The sequence below is a fragment of the Podarcis tiliguerta genome (genome assembly GCF_965153285.1).
Source record: "Podarcis tiliguerta genome assembly, chromosome: 12".
NCBI classification, from domain to species: domain Eukaryota; kingdom Metazoa; phylum Chordata; class Lepidosauria; order Squamata; family Lacertidae; genus Podarcis; species Podarcis tiliguerta.
In genome coordinates this window covers 56,802,209-56,828,314 of record NC_139545.1, presented here as the reverse complement: position 1 = coordinate 56,828,314, position 26,106 = coordinate 56,802,209, and the positions used below count along the sequence as shown (strand labels likewise).

The window sequence follows — 26,106 nt, the reverse complement described above, 5'->3', positions numbered from 1 at the left end:
ATTAAAATATTGAAACATTAAAATATTAAAATGCAGCCTCATCACAGGAGGAGAAAGGAAAAAGGAAAGAGGGGGAGGGAATCAAATTGGCTCCAAGCCAAAGGCCAGGCGGAACAACTGTGTCTTACAGGCCCTGCGGAAAGAAATCAGATCCTGCAGGGCCCTGGTCTCATAAGGCAGAGTGTTCCACCAGGCCAGGGCCAGTGTTGAAAAGGCGCTGGCCCTGGTTGAGGCTAATCTAATTTCCTGTTTTAACTTTTAATTTTGTGTTTTTATCTTGTGAACTACCCTGAGATAGAATCGTAGAATCTTAGAGTTGGAATAGTCCAACCCCCCTGCAATGCAGGAATTTCAGCTAAAGCATCCATGACTGATGGCTATCCAACCTCTGCTTGAAAACCTCCAAGAAGGGAGTCCACGACATCTCGTGGTGGATCTTCAGATAATTGGTGGTGTATAAATGTAAATACAGTGGCATCTCAGACGTCGAACGGAATTCATACCGGAAGTCCGTTCGACTTCGGAAACCAAGGCGCAGCTTCCGATGGGCTGCAGGAAGCTCCTGCAGCCCACCGGAAGCCGTGTTGGACGTTCAGGTTCTAAAGAACGTTTGCAAACTGGAACACTCACTTCTGGGTCTGCGGCGCTTGGGAGGTTTGACTCGCAAGGCGTTTGGGATCCGAGGTCCGACTGTAAATAAATAAACAATGCCTTGTAACGTGCCATTTGTTCTTTATCCGTACTAATCGAAAAACACGCCTTCCTCTTGAATCTCGAGAGCCCAGAGATGAAAGCCTTGCAGGAAAAGTTAACAGCAGCCAACTTCAAAGTGTCTGAGTTTCGCAACCAGCTCCAGACCACAAAGCAGGAGCTGAAGATGACACAGAAGGTAGGGTCTTCTGTTAGTTTGCATTTCTTAGTGCCGTAAGTATTGGTCTGATGTGTAGACATTCCATAACTCTAAGCATCCCATTGCTTTTTCCCACTAGAGACGTTCATGTTGCTTGGGCCTAACAGTTACAGACATGCAACAAGCCATTCAGATCTGTGAGGTCACCCTCATTGACCCACCCACCCCTAAGGTCACTTTCAGGGTATACATTATCTGCCAGTATTAGTTGTCCTCTCCTTGAACATGGGGACGCGGGTGGTGCTGTGGGTTAAACCACAGAGACTAGGACTTGTGGATCAGAAGGTCGGCGGTTCGAATCCCCACAACGGGGTGAGCTCCCGTTGCTCGGTCCCTGCTCCTGCCAACCTAGCAGTTCGAAAGCACGTCAGAGCGCAAGTAGATAAATAGGTACCACTCCGGCGGGAAGGTAAACGGCATTTCCATGCGCTGCTCTGGTTCGCCAGACGCGGCTTAGTCATGCTGGCCACATGACCCGGAAGTTGTACGCCGGCTCCCTCGGCCAATAAAGCGAGATGAGCGCCACTACCCGAGAGTTGGTCACGACTGGACCTAATGATCAGGGGTCCCTTTACCTTTACCTTGAACATGGGAGGTGTCCTGGGCTGGTTTAGTGACGTATGTGGCAACAGGAGCTGAAGAAACAGAACAGCTGTCCTAGGACAGCGGGCACTTGAGATTTTTCTGGAGTGACTTTGCCTCAGCTGTGTTTTTGGGTTGTTTGCAGCAGCCTGGCAAAATGACTCACAAAACAGCTGTGTGAAAATGCCACTTCAATTATTTTAACAGAAAAATGGAGTATAAATACTAAGCTTTAAAAACATGGAGGCAGAAGCCAATTCGGTCTTAAGAAAGATTTTGGAAAAGGCACTTTCTGCAACACATTAGCTAAGAACTTGAACCTGGGTTTGCTTATTTTCTCCTCCTGCCCAGTCCATTTTCCTTTTGTGTCGTGTCTTTTTCGATTGTCAGCCTGACAGCAGGGACTGTCCTTTACACACACACACACACACACACACACACACACACACAAAATATTTTTAGGCTGCTTTGAGGACCTTTATTTTGCTGAAGAGCAAGATTTTTAAAAAAGGTTAAATAAAATAACTGATAAATCGAAACCTTCAGCACAAAAGATTTTCCATGACATAATCACGTTCTGTATCTGGTTTTCAGCTTTTAGCCAATGAAGTTGGAGAGGACGTCAACATTCAAAATCTGTTGTCCACACCTGGCACCTGGCGTGGGCGGGCTCAGCAGATTCTGATCCTACAAGGGAAAGTGAGTCAATGATCTTTGTTCCCCCGCTCTTCCAAACATTGCATGGCAGAGTCGGACTGATTATTGCAGAATTTCAACAGGCTGTTTGCACACGCAGCTCTGGTCCGTTGTCAGTCAATTAGCAGGTTTGCAGAGTGCATGCCTTGAAAGTTCCCCGTTCAATTCCTGGTATCTCCAGGTAGGTCTGAGAGGCACCCTCCTCCGAAACTTTGGAGAGCAGGTGCCGGTTGTAAATACTTTTACACCAGGTGGATCAAGACAGATCCTTATGTTCCTATGCTTGCTGATCGGATTCTTAGTGGGACCCCCTCCTACCCAAATAATTCAATATCTTCTCAATCCAATCCTCCTCTTTCTCACTGACCTTAAACCCTTTCATTCTGTGTATATTCACAGATATTCTAAAATTATAACATTATTCAATTTTTTCCTCCATTGGTTCACCCCTAGCTCTTCTGCGTTTTTCCAATTACTCTCCCTCAGGTCCGGGATCTAGAGAACCAGCTGGGCCACAGCAGAAGCCGGTTGTCCGAGAGCAGCACTGAGGAAGAGGCTGTAAGCCTGGCGGACTCGAGAAAGACGTCTGCCTCAAAAAAGAACCTGCAGAGGATTCGTAGCTTGGAAAAAGAAAAGAAAGAAGCTCTAGAGGTGAGGAAGGGCTGAGAACCTTTTTGCAGGAGCCAGGGGAGCTCAGATCTGAGGCCTGGGCTTCCTGACTCTATGTATGTATCTCAAATATATTAGAAAGTTATTCCAGTCTTTTAAAAACACTTGGTCTTCCTGATTTCTGATCTTTCCCATCAGTCTTGCCATTTCTGCATATTCCTTTATATATATATATATATATATATATAAGTTTTTTAACATATCATTTTCAACAGTAATTAAACATACTTTTACATCTTATTCAATTTTTTTGACTTCCATCAATCCTGTCTGAAAATTTTCCAATCTAATCTCTTAGTATGCATTTCTTATTTTCCCTATTACATTTCAAACTCACAACCAATATCTCTATCTTTTTCTACTTTGTAACACTTCGTATATTTCTCCTTACAAAACGTCTTGTAGTCCTACTAGCGTAATTTGTTGATTACAGTTGCTCTTCAAATAATTCATATACTTCTTCCAATCTTCTGTCAATCTCTGGCCCCGCAGGTTTTGAATTCTTCCTATCATTTTGTCCAATTCTGCACAGTCCATTAATTTCGTCTGCCGTTCTACTTTCATCGGAATTTCTTCTTGTTTCCATTTCTGGGCTAACAATACTCTTGCCGCAGTTGTTGCACATAAAAACAATTTAACATCTTGCCTATTAATGTCCTGACCGATAATACCAAGTAAAAATGCTTCTGGTTTTTTTAAGAATGTATATTTCAACATCTTTTTCACCTCATTATATATCATTTCCCAGAAGTTCTTTACTTTTTTACATTCCCACCACATATGATAAAATGTTCCTTCTTTTTCTGCCATTTCTGCATATTTCATCACATTGGTCTGCCACTCTTTTCTGGTTGGCACTTTTTCTTTCCACAGTCTTTTACAGTGGTGCCCCGGAAGACGAATGCCTCGCAAGACGAAAAACTCGCTAGACGAAAGAGTTTTCCGTTTTTTGAGTCGTTCCGCAAGATGAATTTCCCTATGGGCTTGCTTTACAAGACGAAACGTTTTGCGAGTTCTTGCGAGTTTGTTTCCTTTTTCTTAAAGCCGCTAAGCCGCTAAGCCATTAATAGCCGTGCTTTGCAAGACGAAAAAAACGCAAGACAAAGAGACTCGCAGAACGGATTAATTTCGTCTTGCGAGGCACCACTGTATTTTCTTTTGGTAGTTCCACACCTATAATGCCTAACAAAAAAGCCTCTGGTTTTTTAATAAAAGTTATCTTAAACATTTCCCCGCAACTCATATCATTTCCCAGAAAGCTTTTACCACCCCATGTGACCACCACATATGATAAAACACACTCTCTTTAAGGGCTTCCTTATTGTTGTTGTTGTTTTTGAGACAAACATGGCTGGATTTAAGGACACAGGGCCCCATTGCCCTCTGATTCAACCATAGCCTGTGGTCCCTTGCCAGGACCTCATTCCCAGCCTAACCGACCTCACAAGGTTGTTATGTTGAGGTTGTGGACTCTCGTTCCTCCTGCAAAAAGGTTCTCAGCCTTCTGACTCTAAACTGTCCATGGAGGCACAGGTCAATTCTCTGTCCAGGGCGGCTGTTTACCAGCTCCACCTAGTATGCAGGCTGAGACCCTACCTGCCCATAGACTGTCTCCCCAGAGTGGTGCATGTCCTGGTTATCTCCTGCTTGGACTACTGCAATGCGCTCTACGTGGGGCTACCTTTGAAGGTGACCCAGAAACTGCAACTAATCCAGAATGCGGCAGCCAGACTGGGGACTGGAAGTGGCCGCCAGGACCACATAACACCAGTCCTGAGAGATCTGCATTGGCTCCCAGTACATTTCCGAGCACAATTCAAAGTGTTGGTGCTGACCTTGAAAGCCCTAAACAGCCTTGGTCCAGTATACCTGAAGGAGTGTCTCCACCCCTATCGTTCTGCCCAGACACTGAGGTCCAGCTGCGAGGGCCTTCTGGTGGTTCCCTCATTACGAGAAGTGAGGTTATAGGGAACCAGACAGAGGGCCTTCTCGGTAGTGGCACCCGCCCTGTGGAACGCCCTCCCATCAGATAGGAAGGAAATAAGTAGCTATCTTATCTTTAAAAGGCATCTGAAGGCAGCCCTGTCTGGGAAGTTTTTAATATTTAATGCTGTATTGTTTTTAACACTTGATTGGGAGCCGCCCAGAGTGGCTGGGGAAACTCAGCCATATGGGCAGGGTATAAATAAATTATTATTATTATTATTATTATTATTATTATTATTATTATTATTATATGATATATGCCACCTCGCGCTCCTTACAAAAATAGGTAGGATACACGATACGTAAATAAATTCCCTACCACGTCAAGTCTGACTTTCTTTTATCTGCTTAATTGCAGAAGCTTTCAGGGGAACATAACACCCTCCTGAAGGATTACGAAGAGCTGAAACAGAAATTGGACGGCTCCAAAGCTCGGAACAAAGTTTTGTCTCACGAAGTGAAAACCCTGAAGGAGCAGATCTCGACCCTCCTGGACAAAGGGAAGCACGACGACGAACTCGTTGATGCTCTGCTGGTACGATTTGGCTGTTCCACACCCCAGGGGTTCGGCAACAGCTACTGCTCAAGGCTATTTCAAATTCCAGAATGCTACCAGTATCTGCGCAGCTCAGCTGGCAGAGTGTGAGACTCTTAATCTTTGGGCAAAAGATTCCTGCATTGCAGGGGATTGGATTGTATGGCCCTCGTGGTTCTACAGTTCTAGGATTCTAGGATTGCCGCTATATAGCTTATAGGTCACTTTGGGTTTCCCTGGGCAAGATAAAGCAACTAACAAATTTAATAATAATAATAATAATAATAATAATAATAATAATAATAATACAGTGGTACCTTGGGTTAAGTACTTAATTCATTCCAGAGGTCTGTTCTTAACTTGAAACTGTTCTTAACCTGAAGCACCACTTTTTTGACCTTTAAAGCCCTTTGTGGCTTAGGGCCCTTGTATTTATGGGACCGCCTCTCCTGGTCTGCCCTGCAGAGGACCTTAAGGTCCATGAATAATCATAGTTCAGAGGTCCCGGGCCCTAAGGAAGTCAGACTATCCTCCACCAGGGCCTTCTCAGTGATGGCTCCGACCTGGTGGAATGCTCTGTCCCAGGAGACCAGGGCCCTGTAGGATTTCACTTCCTTCCACAGGGCCTGTAAGACAGAGCTATTCCACCTGGCATCAATTTGAACTTAGCCTGATATTTTATTCCCCTTCCTTCCCTCCCCTCCCCTTTTTATGAATATTACCCACTCTGGGATACCACCGCTAATTTTCCCCTGGTTTCCTCGCTGGCTCAAATAGGACTAATTTAGCCAGCTAGCCCTGGTGATCATATAATGTTTATTGGATGGATTTCCCCCCTAAACTGATTTTTGAATTCTGAATTTATTGTTATTCATGTTTTATACTGTATTTTATGCTGTTTTTTGTTGCAACAATTAAGTGTTTTAAATTTGTTGTTGGCTGCCCTGAGCCCGGTTTTCTGAACCAGGAAGGGCGGGGTATAAATAAGAAATTATTGTTGTTATTGTTATTGTTGTTATTATTATTATTATTATTATTATTACAGTGGTGCCCCACAAGACGAAAGGGTTTTCCGTTTTGGAGGTGCTTCGCAAAACGAATTTGCTATGGGCTTGCTTCGCAAGACGAAAATGTCTTGCGAGTTCCTGCGATTTTTTCCCGCTCCCCACCCCCTTTTTCTAAGGCACTAAGCTGCTAATAGCCTTTTAGCAGCTAATCCGCTAATCCCTTAAGCCTTTAATAGCCACTAATAGCCGCTAAACCGCTAATAGCGCTAATCCGCTAATAGGGTTGCTTCGCAAGACGAAAAAACCGCTAGACGAAGAGACTCGCGGAACGGATTCTTTTCGCCTTGCGAGGCACCACTGTATTACCTTTAGGGGTTAAACACCGCCACCTGCGTTTAATGATGCATGTGTGCAAACCCCGTGCCTTTTCCGCTCCCCCAGAGCCAGCAGAAGGAGATGCAAGCCATCCTGAAGAACCTGAGTCAGCAGGACGATAGGACCAAGGAATCTCACCAGAGCCTGGAGCAGCAGCTGAGCGTGGAGGTCCAGAAGCAAAACTGCCTCATCGAGCAGCTCAAGCAGATGGTTTCCGAGAGAGAGGCCAGGGTGAAAGAACTGGAGGAGGAGGTCCAGCAGTTCGCTTCGCAGGTAAACCAGATCGGATCGCTTAATATCACAGAGCAAGCCAGCCAGTAAATCGCACAGGGCTACCTTTGAAGGTGACCCGGAAACTACAACTAATCCAGAATGCGGCAGCTTGACTGGTGACTGGGAGCGGCCGCTGAGACCACATAAGACCAGTCCTGAAAGACCTACATTGGCCCTGGTCCTGAATGGGGCAACTGTGCCCCTGAAGGACCAGGTGCGCAGCCAGGGAGTCATTCTGGACTCACAGCTGTCCATGGAGGCGCAGGTCAGTTCTGTGTCCAGGGCGGCTGTTTACCAGCTCCATCTGGTACGCAGGATGAGACCCTACCTGCCCGCAGACTGTCTCGCCAGAGTGGTGCATGCTCTGGTTATCTCCCGCTTGGACTGCTGCCATGCACTCTACGTGGGGCTACCTTTGAAGGTGACCCAGAAACTGCAACTAATCCAGAATGCGGCAACTAGACTGGTGACCGGGAGCGGTCGCCGAGACCACATAACACCGGTCTTGAAAGACCTACGCTGGCTCCCAGTACGTTTCCGAGCGCAATTCAAAGTGTTGGTGCTGACCTTGAAAGCCCTAGATGGCCTCGGTCCAGTATACCTGAAGGAGCATCTCCACCCCCATTGTTCTCCCCAGATGCTGAGGTCCAGCTCCGAGGGCCTTCTGGCGGTTCCCTCCTTGCGAGAAGCCAAGTTACAGGGAACCAGACAGAGGGCCTTCTCGGTGGTGGCCCTGTGGAACGCCCTTCCACCAGATGTCAAAGAGAAAAATAGCTACCAAACTTTAAGAAGACATCTGAAGGCAGCCCTGTTTAGGGAAGCTTTTAATGTTTAATAGGTTACCTGATTTTAGTGTTTTTCATACAGGATTCCTCACACCAAAGGAATTCCTGTGAGGTTTAGGTCTAAGGACACTCGAGAAAGAAAATCCATTACTTGGTGGCAGAAGTGGGATGAAAAAATCCTTTCCACAAACAGACTCTGGTTGGGTTGCCAATGGGCCTGTGATAACATGTTGTGGATGTGACTGTTGTCTATGAAGTGGGACGGAAAAAATGGGACATTTGAAACCATCCAAGGGGATGAAAGCAAAGAGGAGATGGGGAGTGGGGAATCGACCTCATTGCGCTCAAAATGTGTAAAGTCTGACTTGGTTGATGTCTTTACGCCAGCACCATCGAAAAGAGGAAAGCAGTCCAGACTCACTTTCTACCCTGTCAGCCGAGTCTTTAGAAGAAGGGAATGGTTCCTCAGGTTCCCGGAGGGATGACCTCGTTGGAAGTAATAGCTCTACGAGGTAAAAAACACTTTTAAATCCTCAGTTTATATGAATACAGCTGCCTGTCAGAATAAAGTGTTCAGAGGAATCTGGCAGTTTGGTCACAGTTTGTGGAAATTGCTTTAGCAACTTGGCATTTGTCATGGTCCCCCCAAAAGGACTATTGGGGCAGCCACACTTATTTTGCAAGCCTACTATGCAGCTTTGGGATGCGGGTGGTGCTGTGGGTTAAACCACAGAGCCTAGGACTTGCCAATCAGAAGGTCGGCGGTTCGAATCCCCGCGACGGGGTGAGCTCCCATTGCTCAGTCCCTGCTCCCGCCAACCTAGCAGTTCGAAAGCACGTCAGAGTGCAAGTAGATAAATAGGTACCGCTCCGGCGGAAAAGTAAACGGCATTTCTGTGCGCTGCTCTGGTTCGCCAGAAGCGGCTTAGTCCTGCTGGCCACATGACCCAGAAGCTGTACGCCGGCTCCCTCAGCCAATAAAGCGAGATGAGCACCGCAATCCCACAGTGGGCCAAGACTGGACCTAATGGTCAGGGGTCCCTTTACCTTTAGCTTACTGTGCAGCTGACACTCATCAAGCAAATCTTCACAATTAAGATGATTTCCTGGCCTTTCTTCCTGGAAGTCAGTCATCAACTGAGCAGGGACTTAAGCACAGATCCCCCCCACCTGGTGTCTTCCAAAAGCTTTGGACTACAACTCCCATCAGCCCCAGCCAGCATGCTGGGAATTGTACTGCCAAAACATTTTGAGGGCACCATATTAGGGAAGGCTGCCAGTTTGGCCCAGAATGGCAAGCTCCTTCTGGATCCCATATACAGCCGTACCTCAGAAGTCGAACAGAATCCGTTCCCGGAAATCCATTCGACTTCCGAAACATTCGACTTCCAAAGCACGGCTTCTGAAGCTCCTGCGGCCAATCGGAAGCCCCATCAGATGTTTGGCTTCCAAAAGAATGTCCGAAAACCAGAAGAATCACTTCCAGTTTTCGACCATTCGGGAGCCGAGGTATGACTGTATTCCAATCTGATAGATCTGACAGACTATTCAAATCTTCTATCAAGCCCTCCATCTGGAGGTGAAGTTCTTAATAGCTTCAGCTCAGCCCAACTCTGACATCCCGTCTCCAGCAGTGGGTCATATATGTTGTGTTGTTTAGTCGTTTAGTCATGTCCGACTCTTTGTGACCCCCTGGACCAGAGCACGCCAGGCACTCCTGTCTTCCACTGCCTCCTGCAGTTTGGTCAAACTCATGCTGGTAGCTTCGAGAACACTGTCCCACCATCTCGTCCTCTGTCGTCCCCTTCTCCTTGTGCCCTCCATCTTTGCCAACATCAGGGTCTTTTTCCGGAGCTTTTCTCATGAGGTGGCCAAAGTCTTGGAGCCTCAGCTTCAGGATCTGTCCTTCCAGTGAGCACTCAGGGCTGATTTCCTTAGGAATGGAGAGGTTTGATCTTCTTGCAGTCCATGGGACTCTCAAGAGTCTCCTCCAGCACCATAATTCAAAAGCATCAATTCTTTGGCGATCAGCCTTCTTTATGGTCCAGCTCTCACTTCCATACATCACTACTGGGAAAACCATAGCTTGAACTATACGGACCTTTGTTGGCAAGGGGTCATATATAGGGTAGTTTATACAATCAGGATAGCACCTTGACACCTTTTCCCCCAAAGAGGCAGACAGACATTTGACATGTGCAGTTTCTCCTTGCCAGAGGGCGCCGGTTGGATTTCTGCAGAATAGTTCAGAAGGCTTGGCTCAAAATCCCCCAAGAGTAACAATTCTCTAAATACGATATATTATTTCTTTGATTTGATAGCTGGATCCTTATCATGAATGAAATCAGCATCCTTTGAACAGACAAGGAATTTCCAGGGAATCTCTCAGCCCTTTGTATACTGCCTCAGATTATTCACAGGCGCCTGTGTAGTTTGAGATAATACTTTCCACCCAGTCTTACAAACCAGAGACTTTTATATCTATGCGGCTAGGACTTCTCCCAGTCTGACAAAGAAGTTAGCAGGGCATTTCAGTTCAATCAGGGAATCTTCTATTCCTTTACTTCTCACCTTTGCTTAATAATCCCACAAACAAATAATTCAGAGTCAGAGAAGGGATTGCTAGTCCAGGGAAACAGATGACGAATAAACCCTTCTGTGTGTATTGTTCCAAAATTAGTTTCTGCTGGAGGGCAGTAGAGTGTTGTGTAATGCCTCACCAGCCAGTACATTTATGGAGAATTCAGATTTTATTTCTACCCGGCTGTGTCCATTAGCCTAGTTCTCACTGAGACAGATAATCCTGTGTGAGGGAATATACCAGTTCAGCTGCCTGGAGACTTTCATGATCAGGCGGTCCTTAATACCAACAAATTTCATTGCACATAGAAAACTTACGCATCTCAGAGAGATTCTCATTCCAATATTTCACGTGAAATAAATCCTTTTGCACTAGAGGAGTATTTGCTGCGACACCTACCCCCAGCTGTGCTCTGCAGTGGTACATCCCAGACACAAGCTTTCTGCCTCATTGAGAGAGCTAAGTTGTAGGTAAAGGCAAAGGTAAAGGGACCCCTGACCAGTAGGTCCAGTCGTGGCCGACTCTGGGGTTGCGGCGCTCATCTCGCTTTATTGGCCGAGGGAGCCGGCGTACAGCTTCCAGGTCATGTGGCCAGCATGATCAAGGCACTTCTTGATCAGAGCAGCGCACGGAAACGCCGTTTACCTTCCCGCTGGAGCGGTACCTATTTATCTACTTGCACTTTGATGTGCTTTCGAACTGCTAGGTTGGCAGGAGCAGGGACCGAGCAACGGGAGCTCACCCTGTCGTGGGGATTTGAACTGCCGACCTTCTGATCAGCAAGCCCTAGGCTCTGTGGTTTAACCCACAGCGCCACCCGCGTCCCTATGTTGTAGGTATCCTGAAACAATTTGTCACATCAGAAGATAATTTTATCATTTGTGCCCCGCCCAGCTGACTGGGTTGCCCCAGCCACTCTGGGTGGCTTCTAGCATCTGCAAAAACATAATATAACATCAAACATTAAAAACCTTCCTATACAGGGCTGCCTTCAGACGTCTTCTAAAAGTTGTGTAGTCAGTGTATAGCCTCGGCCCAGTATACCTGAAGGAGCGTCTCCACCCCCATCTTTCTGCCCTGACACTGAGGTCCAGCACTGAGGGCCTTCTGGCAGTTCCCTCCCTGTGAGAAGAAAAGTTACAGGGAACCAGGCAAAGGGCCTTCTCGGTAGTGGCATCCGCCCTGTGGAATGCCCTCCCATCAGCTGTCAAGAAAATAAGCAACTATCTGACTTTTAGAAGACACCTGAAGGCAGCCCTATTTAGAGGAGTTTTTAATTACTGATGTTTTAATGTATTTTTAATCTCTTGTTAGAAGCCACACAGAGTGACTGGGGAAACTCTGGGCAGGGTATAAGTAATATGTTGTTGTTGTTGTTAGTCGCAGCAGCATCTGTAAACTGGCAGGGCTTCAGAGCCTTCTGCCTGCTCCCCAGATACGTGGCAGTGTGCATAGATGGTGGAAGATGGGCAAGCTAAGCACACAGGCTGTTGCTGAGATGTTTGCAATTCTTTGCCTTCCCCAGGATGGTTTCTAAGATGGGTCACACCCTCGTGGACTCCGTGGCGACCTCATTCCCAACCACTGTCTCTCCTGGGAGGTATGTGACAGCTAACTGGAGTTGGCTGAAACTCTTATCATCTTCTTCTTTTTTGGCAACCACTCGTAGAGTAAGATTGTCTTCCATAAACACGGTTTTAACAGTGAGTCCGTAAGTGACTGTGGAGGCCAATTCTGGATCCACACATCCTTCCACAGTGGGGACATTGGTTTCTGGGTGGGAATTGATCACGGTGTGGATTTGCCAAGTGTGCCTTCCTCTTAGCTCCTTTCTCCCTTGCGTCCTGAGTTCAAGCGTCTTAAAAGCCCATGACACCTTCTGTCAAGGCTGTTCTCCAACTGAAGCGCTCGCAGGCCAGTGTTTCCCAATTGTTGGTGTTTAGTTTTAGATTTGCCTTGAGAGCGTCTTTAAACCTCTCTTGTTGACCACCAGCATTACGCTTTCCATTTTAAAGTTCGGAATAGAGTAGTTGCTTTGGAAGACGATCATCAGGCATCTGCATAACATGACCAGTCCAACGAAGTGGATGTTGAAGAATCATTGCTTCCACACTGGTGATCTTTGCTTCTTCCTGTACACTGGTATATCGGGGTTTCCTTCTCCCTCCCTTACCAACTCAGGTCCTTTTTTCTCCTTTTTTTCTTTTTCTTTTTTCTCCTTTTTAGGATTGTTGAGCCTGATAATCTGGACATGAAAACCGTGAAGATCCAGATTGCAGAGTACAAGGCCCTGGGACAAGCCGCTGAAGCAGAAAGGGGCAAGCTGATAGAAATGGTCAACATCCTGCAGAAAAGGTGAGCACAAAACATGACAGCACCTTGAAACGGGCTCCTGCCCTCCCCTGTCCCAAGTCTCCCTTGCCTTGGAAAACCAAGGAACTGTAAGGCGCTTTTCTTCTTCTTTTGCAATTTGAAAAAAATAAAGTTGGGAAGAACTGTAAGGCATAAGAAGAGCCTGTGACTTCTGGATCCGGGATTCTTTCGTTGTGATTCCTGCGTTGCAGGAGGTCAAGGTCAAGGGACCCCTGACCATTAGGTCCAGTCGTGGCCGACTCTGGGGTTGCGGCACTCATCTCGCTTTACTGGCCGAGGGAGCCGGCGTACAGCTTCCGGGTCATGTGGCCAGCATGACTAAGCCGCTTCTGGCGAACCAGAGCAGCGCACGGAAACGCCGTTTACCTTCCCGCCGGAGCGGTACCTATTTATCTACTTGCACTTTGACGTGCTTTCAAACTGCTAGGTTGGCAGGAGCAGAGACCGAGCAACGGGAGCTCATCCCGTCGTGGAGATTCAAACCGCCAACCTTCTGATCAGCAAGTCCAAGCGGCACAGTGGTTTAAACCACAGCGCCACCCATGTCCCTATTATTCAGGTAAATGGACCCCTGACCATTAGGTCCCGTCGCAGATGACTCTGGGGTTGCGGCACTCATCTCGCTTTATTGGCTGAGGGAGCCGGCGTACAGCTTCCGGATCATTTGGCCAGCATGACTAAGCCACTTCTGGCGAACCAGAGCAGCGCACGGAAACGTCGCTTACCTTCCCGCCAGAGCGGTTCCTATTTATCTACTTGCACTTTGACGTGCTTTCAAACTGCTAGGTTACTCCTGAAAGTAAAAAATATGCTTGGTGACACAGTTCTAAAGCTGGGATACAATTAGACACCATTTTTAATCACAATGGCGGGCTGGGCCTTTAAAAACTGCACCGATTTTAAGTGCTTATTTCAAAACTGCGCTGATTTGCTGGTTCTTTAAAATTCCTTTGCATTGCTGGGCGTGAGGCTGCCTGTGAGCTATAAACAGGCCTCCTGCGAGCAGAAACATCTGTGGGCATTCAGCCTTTTAACTTGCAAACAAATTAAACACATTTATTTCCTTTACCTCCTGCCCACGTACCTGAGTTCTATGGGTGCCTTAGAGGCAATTCAAAACACAGTACAATGCTTACGTGATAAAAACTGCAAAAAGCAACTACAAAGGAATCACGACAGCTGAAACCACACCCAGCAACTGAGAACAATGTTAACTTCTTTTCTTAAAGTGCACATCTGTTGACTCAGAAGTAAGCCCTGTGGAGCTCAGTGGGGTTGACTCCCAACTTAAGTGTGTTGGAGATTGCAGCCCCAGAGCCTTTATTCTGTTTCCTCCCACAACAACCCTGTGAGGTTGGCCTCTGCGTATCCTAATTTGTAGACGAAGGACCGAGGGTGTGAGGAGGGCAAGTGAAAGCACCAGAGCCATAACGTTCACCTGAGGCCCTTCTCCAGGTGCCCCCTAGGAGGGAACCTTGGAGGGTGGTGACAAGGGGAAAGGGCCTTTTCAGTGTTGGCTCCCTGGCTATATACGTTGTATATTGCACTGAGATGTCTGAATGACAAATAAATACATAATACCTTTCTCACCCAGATCTGGCCACAGTGATCCACACGATGGTCACCTCCAGGCTTCATTATCGTAACTCGCTCTACGCGGGGCTGCCCTTGAAGCTGGCCCAGAAACTCCAGCGGGTGCAGAATGCCGCGGCGAGGCTCCCTATGGGGTCCTTGCCATGGGATCACGTTCATCCAGTGCTTTACCAACAGCACTGGCTCCCGGTGGAGTACAGGGTCAGGTTTAAGTTGCTGTTTTTGACATTTAAAGCCCTATGCGGCCTAGGACCCACGTACCTACGGGACCGCCCCTCCTGGTATGCCCCACGGAGGACCTTAAGGTCCACAAATGACAATGCTTTGGAGGTCCCAGGTCACAAGGTGGTTAGATTGGTCTCAACTAGGGCCAGGGCCTTTTCAGCACTGGCCCCAACTTGGTAGAACGCTCTGTCACAAGAGACCAGGGCCCTGCGGGACTTGACATCTTTCTGCAGGGCCTGCAAGACAGAGCTGTTCCGCCTGGCCTTTGGTTTGGATTCAGTCTGACCCTTATGTTTCCCTCCCCTTATGGTTTTGATCTATGGGCTACTTTTAAAATGAGGCTGCATTTTAAATTGCATTTCAACCTGTATTTTAAATTGGGTTTTTTTACCTATTATGTTTTTACTGTAATTTTACTGGTGTTAGCCGCCCTGAGCCTGTCTCTGGCTGGCGAGGGCGGGGTATAAATAAAATTTATTTTATTTATGTGTGCCAGTGTGGTGTAGTGGTTAAGAGCGGTAGTCACTAATCTGGGTAACCGGGTTCGCGTCTCCGCTCCTCCACATGCAGCTGCTGGGTGACCTTGGGCCAGTCACAGTCTCTCAGCCCCACTCACCTCACAGAGTGTTTGTTGTGGGGGAGGAAGGGAAAGGAGAATGTTAGCCGCTTTGAGACTCCTTAAAAGGGAGTGAAAGGCGGGATATCAAATCCAAACTCTTCTTCTTATTTATTATTATTATGATTATTAATAATAATAATATAGTAAAATCTGCGCCGAATCAGAAGGTGGCAGACTTCCACTTCCTCTGAGGTTTATAAACAAAGGTTGCATAGCCACCTGTCAAGGACTCTTTAGGTGCGATTCCTGCGTGTCAGCGGGTTGGTCTAGATGACCTTGGGGTGTCCCTTGCAGCTCTGATATTCATTGATTCTATGGTTTCTTCTGCTTTGAATGCCAGGGTGGACGACAGCACCACCAAGGTCTGGGAAGCTGAGAAGAAGCTCCAGGAGCAGCAGCGCAGGTACATCGCTCTAGAGCAGCAGTTTGAACACCTGAAAACGGAGTCGGGGAAGAATTCTGGCGCCCCAAAAAACCCCTCTAAGAACAAAGCAGGTAATGTCATGGATTAGAGCGTGGGTAGGGAAACTTAGGGACGAAGGTGGTGCTGTGGGTTAAACCACTGAGCCTAGGGCTTGCCGATCAGAAGGTTGGCGGTTCGAATCCCCGCAACGAGGTGAGCTCCCGTTGCTTGGTCCCTGCTCCTGCCAATCTAGCAGTTCAAAAGCACATCAAAGTGCAAGTAGATAAGTAGGTACCACTCCGGCGGGAAGGTAAACGGCGTTTCCGTGCGCTGCTCTGGTTTTGCCAGAAGAGGCTCAGTCATGCTGGCCACATGACCCAGAAGCTGTACGCCGGCTCCCTCAGCCAATAAAGCAAGATGAGCGCCAGAACCCAGAGTTGGCCACGACTGGACCTAATGGTCTGGGGTCCCTTTACCAGTTTCAGTTTATTGGTTAATTTTTCTAGCAAGGCGGTTTCCCATACAATTTGGTACCATTGGTCCATGCTAACTCCTGACAGGTCTCTCCAGTGTCTGGTTATGGTGTTTCTGGCTGCTGAATGTAGGTGGGTTATGAGTTCTTTGTGGTGTAAATGGGCATTGTTGTCCTGGAAGATGTTTAGTAGGGCCAATTCTGGGGTGATGTCTAATACTTGCTTAGTTATTTTACATATTTCTCGTATGGCTGTTGTCCAGAATAGTTGGATTTTGGGGCACTCCCACCACATGTGGAGGTACTGTATATGGCATGTTGTAATACCACGCTGTTGCATTTGTATTTGGAAATTACGAACGTGGAGACTTGGTTGGTTCTGAAACACAGGGGAAATTCTGTGTTCTCCTCTAGCAGCAGGCCCCACATCTACAGCTCAACCACACAACAGCACCAGGCTGGACTGGAACGTGGGTGACAGAAGTGGACCTCCATCAGCACAACGTTCGGAGGTGCCCCTGGAGTCCCAAATAGAAGAACTATCCACAAGGTAGGATGCTTAACCGTTTTGAGAAAGCTCACGTTTATAACCACCGGGTGACGTTGAGCCAATCACTGCCTCTTTCAGCCTAGCCTACCTCTCAGGGTTCTTGTGGGAAAGAAAGCAGAGAGAACATTTAGCTCATGGGTAGGCAACCGAGGGCCAGATCCGGCCCAATCGCCTTCTCAATCCGGCCCCCGGACAGTCCGGGAATCAGCGTGTTTTTACATGAATAGAATGTGTCCTTTTATTTAAAATGCGTCTCTGGGTTATTTGTGGGGCCTGCCTGGTGTTTTTACATGAGTAGAATGTGTGCTTTTATTTAAAATGCATGTCTGGGTTATTTGTGGGGCCTGCCTGGTCTTTTTACATGATTAGAATGTGTGCTTTTATTTAAAATGCATCTCTGGGTTATTTGTGGGGCCTGTCTGGTGTTTTCACATGAGTAGAATGTGTGCTCTTATTTAAAATGCATCTCTCTTTTTTTAAAAAAAAAATTAATTCATTTTCTTTTTCATTCATTACATACATCTCAAATTTTTAACATTTACTATATATTCCTCCCTCCCTCCCCTCCAAGACTTTCTCTGGTTTGTTTCTGTTTTCACCCACTTTGCTATCTTAACAGAAAAGGTTCTTAATAACATAACATCAAACCTAAAAACATAAAAATAAAAGTGAATACACCATCATATTTCACTATCTTCGAAACATTTTCTGATGCTGATAATGTGAATGCTTATTTAAATCCTGCCATCCCTGGGTTATTTGTGGGGCATAGGAATTTGTTCATTCCACCACCCCCCCAAAAAAAAAAATATAGTCCGTGCTAAGTTGTGGGTGAACATATCAGGCGACACAGCGATTCTTCCAACAGCTCTTGTTTATTCAGAGGCCAGAACAGAACTGAACTGAAGGGTTCAGTCAGCCTGCTTATATAGAGCTCCAGTACAACGTAACTGTAACAATTTTCTAAAACTATCCAATCACTGAACGTCACTTTCGATCCCTTATTTGCATAAGTATCTACAGTATCCCCCTGCTGGCCCAGGGTGAGAACTTCAGTACATAACAGTCCGGCCCCCCACAAGGTCTGAGGGACAGAGGGCCCCCTGCTGAAAAAGTTTGCTGACCCTGCTTTAGCTCCTTGGAGGGAAAGGTGGGATATCAGCGCAATAAATAAGATGGAAAGGAAATTTCGGAAGCAAACCCTTAAAATGAGTGAGCAATCGAAGGCCTTAAGATACCCACCGTGCCTGCACAAGAGCATTCATTGACGCAGCCAAGACCCTCTGCTGCTCAGAAGGGGAACGTGGTGGTGCTCATTCTGCTTCGAAAGCCCATGTGGCTGAGAGGATAGAATGTTGGGCTAGGGATGCGGAGTCCCAGGTTCAGATCTCAAGCCATGAGCCTCACTAGGTGATTGCAGGCCAGTGGCCGTCTCTCAGCCTTGCCTACCAGATAACGTCGTGGGAATAAAATGGGGGTGGCGAGGGAGGCCATCTTGAACTCCAATGAGGATGGGAAGGATAGCTATAGAATCATAGAGTTGGAAGAGACCACAAGGGCCATCGAGTCCAACCCCCTGCCAAGCAGGAAACACCATCAGAGCACTCCTGACATATGGTTGTCAAGCCTCTGCTTAAAGACCTCCAAAGAAGGAGACTCCACCACACTCCTGGGCAGCAAATCCCACTGTCGAACAGCTCTTACTGTCAGGAAGTTCTTCCTAATGTTTAGGGGGAATCTTCTTTCTTGTAGTTTGGATCCATTGCTCCGTGTCCGCTTCTCTGGAGCAGCAGAAAACAACCTTTCTCCCTCCTCTACATGACATCCTTTTATATATTTGAACATGGCTATCATATCACCCCTTAACCTCCTCTTCTCCAGGCTAAACATGCCCAGCTCCCTTAGCCGTTCCTCATTAGGCATCGTTTCCAGGCCTTTGACCATTTTGGACACGTCATACCTCGGGTTACAGCTGCTTCAGGTTGCGTTTTTTCGGGTTGCGGACTGCTGAAACCCATAAATACCGGAACAGGTTACTTCTGGGTTTCGGCGGTCACACATGCGCAGAAGCGCTAAATCACGCTTGGCGCATGCGCAGAAGCACCAAATAGCAACCCGCACGTGCGCAGACACGAGTTGCGAATGCTGCGGGTTGCGAACATGCATCCTGCACGGATCACGTCCACTGTATTAGGAATATTTTTTTAATTATCCCAGGGAATGCTATCGATAGTTCCACCTGGTGCCTCTGGCTTTGAGCCAGAGCAAAATGTGTTCTTCCTGGTCTTGGTACAAGAGCCCTGTAGCGCTGCGAAGAGAGCACATGCAGCCGCAATAGCGCTGAAGAATTCTGTTGTTATTCAGAGGTGGTGGCTGCTGCTGCTGCTGCTGCCTTAAATATGGAGTTCTCAGTGCAAAGACCTTCATGGCACCATTATGACTACCTCCTCTGGCCATGACAGCTAGAAGCTTCCTTTTAACATAAATGAATTCTGAAAATGTTCTTTCCCCCCCCCAAAAAAAATTTTAAATTCATTTTATAACACAAATAAACAGCACAAACAGAAAAAACAAACAATACAAACACATTCTTGGCTTATCCTTATTTTTTTCTAAACATTGTTGGGTGGGCTTCCCCAAGTCCCCCCTATTTGATTTTCATTTTACCTCATCTTTAGCAGTTTGCATATATCTTTTTTTTTATCACACTTACTTTAACCATAAAACATCTTCACATTTTATCACTCGCAAATAATACTATTTTAAAACACACTATCTTCTACTTCTAACCCTACAGCCTAAATCCACTTCCAAGGCTATTCTAAGATTTAAATATTAACATATTTTTTGAATATATTCCTTAAACTTCTTCCAATCTTCTTCCACCGTCTCTTCTCTCTGGTCTCGGAGTCTCCCGGTCAGTTCGGCAAGTTCCATATAGTCCATCATCTTCATCTGCCAGACCTGTATGTATTCTCCAGCATGATGGGGCCAGAGAGATAGCTTTGCATACTGGTTTTCTTTTTCAAAAATAAAATAAAATACCATATTTTTCGACCGTATTTTTCGGTCTATAAGACGCACCAGACCATAAGACGCACCTAGTTTTTGGAGGAGGAAAACAAGGAAAAAAATATTCTGAATGTCAGAAGCCAGAACAACAAGAGGGATCGCTGCGCAGCGAAAGCAGCGATCCCTCCTGCTGTTCTGGCTTCTGGGATAGCTGCGCAGCCTGCATTCGCTCCATAAGACGCACACACATTTCCCCTTACTTTTTAGGAGGGAAAAAGTGAGTCTTACAGAGCAAAAAATATGGTAAATAAAAATGCCTGGAAGAGTCTGCCTTGCTTTCCCAGCTTGTAAGTTCTTTGCGACGTCCGATGGCCGATTTTTGTCCTTGCAGGCTTGCGATCCAGATGGACGAGAACGAAAGCCTGAAGATGGCTTTGCAGGACTCTGCGAAGACCAAAGAGGAAGACTTCCGGCTGTACCAGGAGACGGTGGGGCAGGTGAAAGACATCTTTCTGCAAGCGCTGAGGCAGCAGAAGCAGGACCGGAACTAAGCCAAGCCCACCCAGAGCGCCCTATGGAGGGAGGGAGTCATCGGGGAATCCCAGGGGTCTCGCGCTTTACAGCTGGCCAGGTTTGCCCCTCGAAATGATATTTGTTTGAACACTTTCAGGAGGGAGTGAGGAATAGACCTGCTGAAGACGTAGCAGACGTAGCAAACTCTTGCCAGCCAGAGGCCCCTAGAGGTCATCTCTTCTCACCCACGATGATGCCCATGTAACTGTCTCTTCGGTGGAACTTTAGGTCTCCTCCGCTCTTTACGAGCTGCCACGAAAGGACTGGCCTGTCTTGAAAACAGCTGGACCTGCTTGGTGTGCCTGCGATGCCGCTCTGTTTAAATCTGTAAATACAGGACGTTGTTGTCACCCTGGCAAAGCCATAACAAGATAAAGGGGTATCTTATTTTCTCAACAAAAAGAAAAAAGGACATTCCTTGTTTGGTCTCTGCTTTCTGTTGTAAATGAGAGAGAAGGCAACAAGCAGACACAGTGGAGACAGGGGTGCTTCCAGATTCACTATTTTCAGGTGGGATTCAGTCATATACCTGTATATTCAGGTTGAATAATATCCAGAGACTTTAAGCAGCCTCATGAGCAGCGTGATCTCAGCAACTCATCAGCTGAGGCATTGTAGAATAAGAATTATTATTATTAGTGTTGACTTTTTCTCAGACAAGCTCACACAACCCACAACACAGATAAAACACAGAAAGCTAAAAACATCTAAAAGTTTATACACCACTTGATTGTTAAAAACAACCACCTCAAAGTGATTTCCGAAAATCAAAAACCTGCATTTACGACAGCTAGAGTCCACTAGCATTTGTGGTTCCCAGTTTGTGCTGGCGAGCGGCTAATGCTAAACTACGTCTATTGTTATGTGCCACCCCGATCTATGAATGGTGAGGGATTCCAGGAGATTACTCATGGTTTGTGTTTCTTTTTGGTAACAAGGCACTGCAGAGACTGTGGTGTCTTCATGATGTAGGGTTTATTTACACACACATATATATAGGGACGCGGTTGGCGCTGTGGGTCAAACCACAGAGCCTAGGACTTGCCGATCAGAAGGTTGGCGGTTCGAATCCCCGCGACGGGGTGAGCTCCCGTTGCTCAGTCCCAGCTCCTGCCAACCTAGCAGTTCGAAAGCACAAAGTGCAAATAGATAAATAGGTACCACTCCGGTGGGAAGGTAAACGGCGTTTCCATGCACTGCTCTGGTTCGCCAGAAGCGGCTTAGTCATGCTGGCCACATGACCCGGAAGCTGTACGCCGGCTCCCTCAGCCTATAGAGCAAGATGAGCGCCACAACCCAGAGTCGGTCACGACTGGACCTAATGGTCAGGGGTCCCTTTATCCTTTATATAGCCTGAGCTTACGATGGAGGGGTCCACAGCATTCACACCCCAAGAGGGCCCATTGCAAGCTCACATTGTGCACTGACCCTCGTTCTCAAGCTTGCCACCGCTTTCAGGCCGCAACTATTTCCCTCCAGCCTACATCACCCCCAACTGCAATCCTAAACTGAACTCCGCTAACTAACTCAAAGTTCAGGGTGGGGCCCCTGTCTCTGCCTTTTAAAACGGTCCACTGCGTTCCCCCTGTCTTTGGTTAATGGCTCACTGATTTTCTAGACACGGTGGAAACCGGTTTGGCCTGTATTTTTAACGCTCGGCTAAATCCAACACCTGAATTTTAACACTCCGAGCGTGGATTAAATTCTAAGACCCACGAATTGAAGGGAATCTGGCGCCCACAACTCATAACAGTATTTATTCTGTAAGCTATTGATGGCCACAGTGATGCCTAAAGGATGTTTTCCCAAAGGTGGGCAAATGATTCCATTTGGTAAGACATGATTTGGGGGCCATGATCTCTCACGGTGGCTTCTGCGTTGAGAGGCAGTAATAATGTGCAAAGCTAATACTTCCACAGGTATCTCCTTCAGGAAGGCAGAAAATTAAAAGGTGTCAACATGCAGTGAAGTTGGGAAGGGGGGGCAAAATTCAACTTTACATCGGATAAGGGAATTCCGGAAGCTCTAACGGTCAGGGGTCCCTTTACTTTTACTAGGTTTACCCCACCACCATCCTCAGCCCGTATTGCAGGGACTTGAACTAGATAATCCTTTGCGTACTGTTCAACTTTAATGATTCTATGAACGCAGGGATAGATGCCAACCGTTTTTTTTTACTGTGAGTTCCTTTTAGATGGGTTAAAAACAAACAAATAGAGGAACTGTTAAAGTCCGAATTTCCTGGTGCAGCAATAAAAGAAATTATCCAGTGTAAATCTGGAAATTCCCTACAGATAGAAAGATGGGACGTCATGGTTTTTGCAGAAGAGTAGCCGTGTTAATCTGCTGCAGCAAACGTAGGCAGAGAGTTTTTTTGGCACCGTAAAGGCTAAGAAAGTTATTGTGAGCAGGAGGTTTCACGGACCGCGCTGACACATGTATGAAGTGGTATCCTAAATTGGCAACTACAGGTGAAACTCGGAAAATTAGAATATCATGGCAAAGTTCATTTATTTCAGTAATTTAACTTAAAAGGTGAAACTAATATATGAGATAGACTCATGACATGCAAAGCGAGATATGTCAAGCCTTTATTTGTTATAATTGTGATGATCAACACAGACTGTGGAAACTTCACACTGGACTTCAAACATCTGGCATTGTGTGCCTCCCCATTCTTCCTCCAGACTCTGGGTCCTTGGTTTGCAAATGAGATGCAAAAGCTGCTCTCATCAGAAAAGAGATTTGGGGAACCATGTCATCAGCTGGTGTTGGTCCATTAAGTCCAGGGTCAACACAGCTGTCTACCAGGAGATTTTGGAGCACTTCATGCTTCCTTCCGCAGACGAGCTTTATGGGGATGCTGACTTCATTTTCCAGCAGGACTTTGGCACCTGCCCACACCACCCAAAGTACCAAAACCTGGTTCAATGCCCATGGGATTACTGTGCTTGATTGGCCAGCAAACTCGCCTGACCTGAACCCCATAGAGAATCTATGGGGCATTGCCAAGAGAAAGATGAGAGACATGAGACCGAGCAATGCAGAAAGAGCTGAAGGCTGCTATTGAAGCATCCTGGTCTTCCATAACACCTCAGCAGTGCCACAGGCTGATAGCATCCATGCCACGCCGCACTGAGGCAGTAACTGATGCAAAAGGGGCCCAAACCAAGTACAGTGGTGCCCCGCAAGACGAAATTAATTCGTTCTGTGAGTTTTTTCGTTCTACGAGTTTTTTCGTCTTGCGAAGCACCAATGCGTATTGACGGTTTCCCATAGGAATGCATTGGCGGTTTAAAAAAAAGGCACAAGACGTTTCATCTTGCGAAGCAAGCCTATAGGGAAATCCGTCTTGCGAAGCACCTCAGAAAACGGAAAACTCTTTCGTCTTGCAAGTTTATCGTCTTCCGAGGCATTCGTCTTGCGGGGCACTACTGTACTGAGTACATATGCATGCTTCTACTTCTCAGAGGTCCGATATTGCTCTATTTGCAGTCCTTGTTTTGCTGATTTCACTTAATATTCTAATTTTCTGAGATTGTTAATTTGGGGTTTTCATCAGCTGTACGCCATGATCATCACAACTATCACCTGTAAATATCTCTCTCTCTACCTACATACACACACACACTGCTGGGGTGGGGAGAAACTGCATGCAGAGGAATGAGGTTGCCTCACCTCAAAAAGGATGACATAACAGTTGGAAAAGGTTCAGAAAAGTGCAACCCAAACGATCCAGGGGATGGGAGTGAAGAAAGGTTGCAGCTTTTCGGACTTCTCTCCCAAACACCTATCATGTCACCTTTCCCTCACTTTTTTCTTTTAGCTAAAAAGGCAAGACAGAGGAGGCATTATAGAAGTTGATGCGGAAAAGGTTCTCTCCCTCACAACGCTGGTATCTAAAGCATAGCTGTCAACTTTCTGATTTGAAAACAAGGGATCAGCAGCCTCACCTGTTCTGGGGACATCTAACAATCCGGGATAGCAGCGGGAAACAGTGGGAAACAGCGCTGGAATAAGGGAATTTCCTGCAAAAAAAGGGAAGTTTGACAGCTATGATCTAAAGTCATACTTCTCGGTGGTGGCGCCCGCCCTGTGGAACGCCCTCCCACCAGATGTCAAAGAGAAGAGCAACGACCAGACTTGTAGAAGACATCTGAAGGCAGCCCAGTCTAGGGAAGCCTTTAATGTTTAATAGGTTATTGTATTTTAATATTCCGTTGGAAGCCGTCCAGAGTGGCTGGGGAAACCCAGTCAGATGGGCGGGGTATTAATAATAATAATAATAATAATAATAATAATAATAATAATTTGCACATGTTGCCATGCAACCAATCCATGCAGAATGTAGGCCCCCTATATATAGAAATGAGCAAATTGGTGATATTTTAGGGAGCAGGCTAGCAAGCGGGGCTGTGACTTACATCATAGGAGCCTACACAACACAAAACACTGTTGCTGTATAATAATACCCAGACTTGACCGGCGCCTCCATGGACAGCTGCGAGTCCAAAATGACTCCCAGGTGGAGAGGTTTCAATGTTTCAATGTTGTATTTTAATCTTGTTTTTAAGTTGTATCCATTCAACTTGTTTTTATTATTGCTTGTTAGCCGCCCTGAGCCCGGCATTGGCTGGGGAGGGAGGGGTATAAATAAAATTTATAATTATTATTATGAAAATGTACATCCTTTTTTTGTTTTTTGCCCTGGACACAGAATTGACCTGCGCCTCCATGGACAGCTGTTAGTCCATTTTATTTTATTTTATTATATATATATATATATATATATATATATATATTGTTTTTTATCTTATATTTTGGAAATGAACATCCTTTTTTTTTTCTTTTAATTTTTTTTGGGGGGCCCCATGAGAGTAACTTGCTCAGTTTATACGTAAATCCCACCCTGGCTCCCGCTCTCGTGTTTCCCCTCAAGAGTCACTTGCTGGACTGAAGAGAATCTCAGCCTTCGCGCGCGTCTCCCTTTCCTGCGCGTGCCTGGGAGTGGGCGGGGCCGAGCCGACGTCACGACGCCGCGCGCTGCTGCGGAATGCGGTTGCCTAGCAGCGCGTGGGCGGGGCGGGCGAGAGACGCCACATCCTCGGCCGAGGCTGGTCAGCCAAGATGGCGGCCGCCGGGCGAAGGAGGCGGAGGCGCAGGAGGCGAGGAGGAGAAGAAGAAGGAGGAGGAGGCGCAGGGACGGCCATGCCGCTCTCGGGAAGGGCCGCTCTCCTCCTGCTGCTGGTGGTGCTGCTGCTGGACGGAGCCCTGGCGGTCGCGGGCCAGAGCGAGAACGGTGAGGAGGGAGGAGGAGGGAGGCCTCGGGGTCCCGATCCGAAGGGGCGTCAGGCTCCGCGCTCGCCCGCAGGAACATCCCCCCTTCCTCTTCCTCCTCCTCTCTTATCTCTTCCTGCTCGTTTTTATATACAATATGCTGTTTTCAGAGAGGCTGTAAGCCGCCCAGAGTGGCTGGGAAAGCCCAGCCAAATGGGGGGTGCGGTATACATATTATTATTATTATTATTATTATTATTCCTCGTCTTCCTTTTCCACCTCTTCTTCCTTCTCTCCTGCTTCTCCTATTCCACTTCTCTTCTTCCTCTTCCCCTCCTTTCTCTTCTTTTCCTCTTCTTCCTTCTCTCCTTCTTCTTCTCCTATTCCACTTCTTCCTCTTTCCCTCCTCTCTTCTACTCTTCTTCCTTCTCTCTCCTCCTCTTCTTCTCCTCCTTCTCCTCCTCTTCTTCCTCTTCTTCTTCGTCTCTTCTTCTTCCTCCTCTTACCCTCCTCTCTCCTCTTCTCTTCTTCTCCTCCTCCTCCTCCTCCTCTTCTTCGGCTCTTCTTCCTCTTCTCCTCCGCTCTCTTCTTCTCTTCTTCCACTTCTTCT

The 26,106-nt window shown here is 46.9% G+C and overlaps 2 protein-coding genes across 2 annotated transcripts in view; both read left to right on the top strand.

Moving 5' to 3' along the window:
* CCDC13 (coiled-coil domain containing 13) overlaps positions 1 to 20,595 on the top strand; it is a 29,893-nt gene extending 9,298 nt beyond the window's left edge. The window contains 12 exon segments of the mRNA XM_083406290.1: positions 779 to 889; positions 2,087 to 2,191; positions 2,675 to 2,839; positions 5,202 to 5,378; positions 6,827 to 7,033; positions 8,206 to 8,330; positions 11,925 to 11,999; positions 12,626 to 12,754; positions 15,550 to 15,704; positions 16,499 to 16,634; positions 20,038 to 20,143; positions 20,317 to 20,595. Of these exon segments, the coding sequence (XP_083262416.1) occupies positions 779 to 889; positions 2,087 to 2,191; positions 2,675 to 2,839; positions 5,202 to 5,378; positions 6,827 to 7,033; positions 8,206 to 8,330; positions 11,925 to 11,999; positions 12,626 to 12,754; positions 15,550 to 15,704; positions 16,499 to 16,634; positions 20,038 to 20,143; positions 20,317 to 20,424 (1,599 nt within the window). The 3' untranslated portion in view covers positions 20,425 to 20,595.
* Positions 20,596 to 25,217: 4,622 nt separating this feature from the next.
* LOC310661027 (keratinocyte-associated transmembrane protein 2) overlaps positions 25,218 to 26,106 on the top strand; it is a 14,083-nt gene continuing 13,194 nt past the window's right edge. The window contains exon 1 of the mRNA XM_083406758.1: positions 25,218 to 25,518. Coding sequence (XP_083262884.1) covers positions 25,347 to 25,518 — 172 coding nt within the window. The 5' untranslated portion in view covers positions 25,218 to 25,346. The remainder of the gene's footprint in view (positions 25,519 to 26,106) is intronic.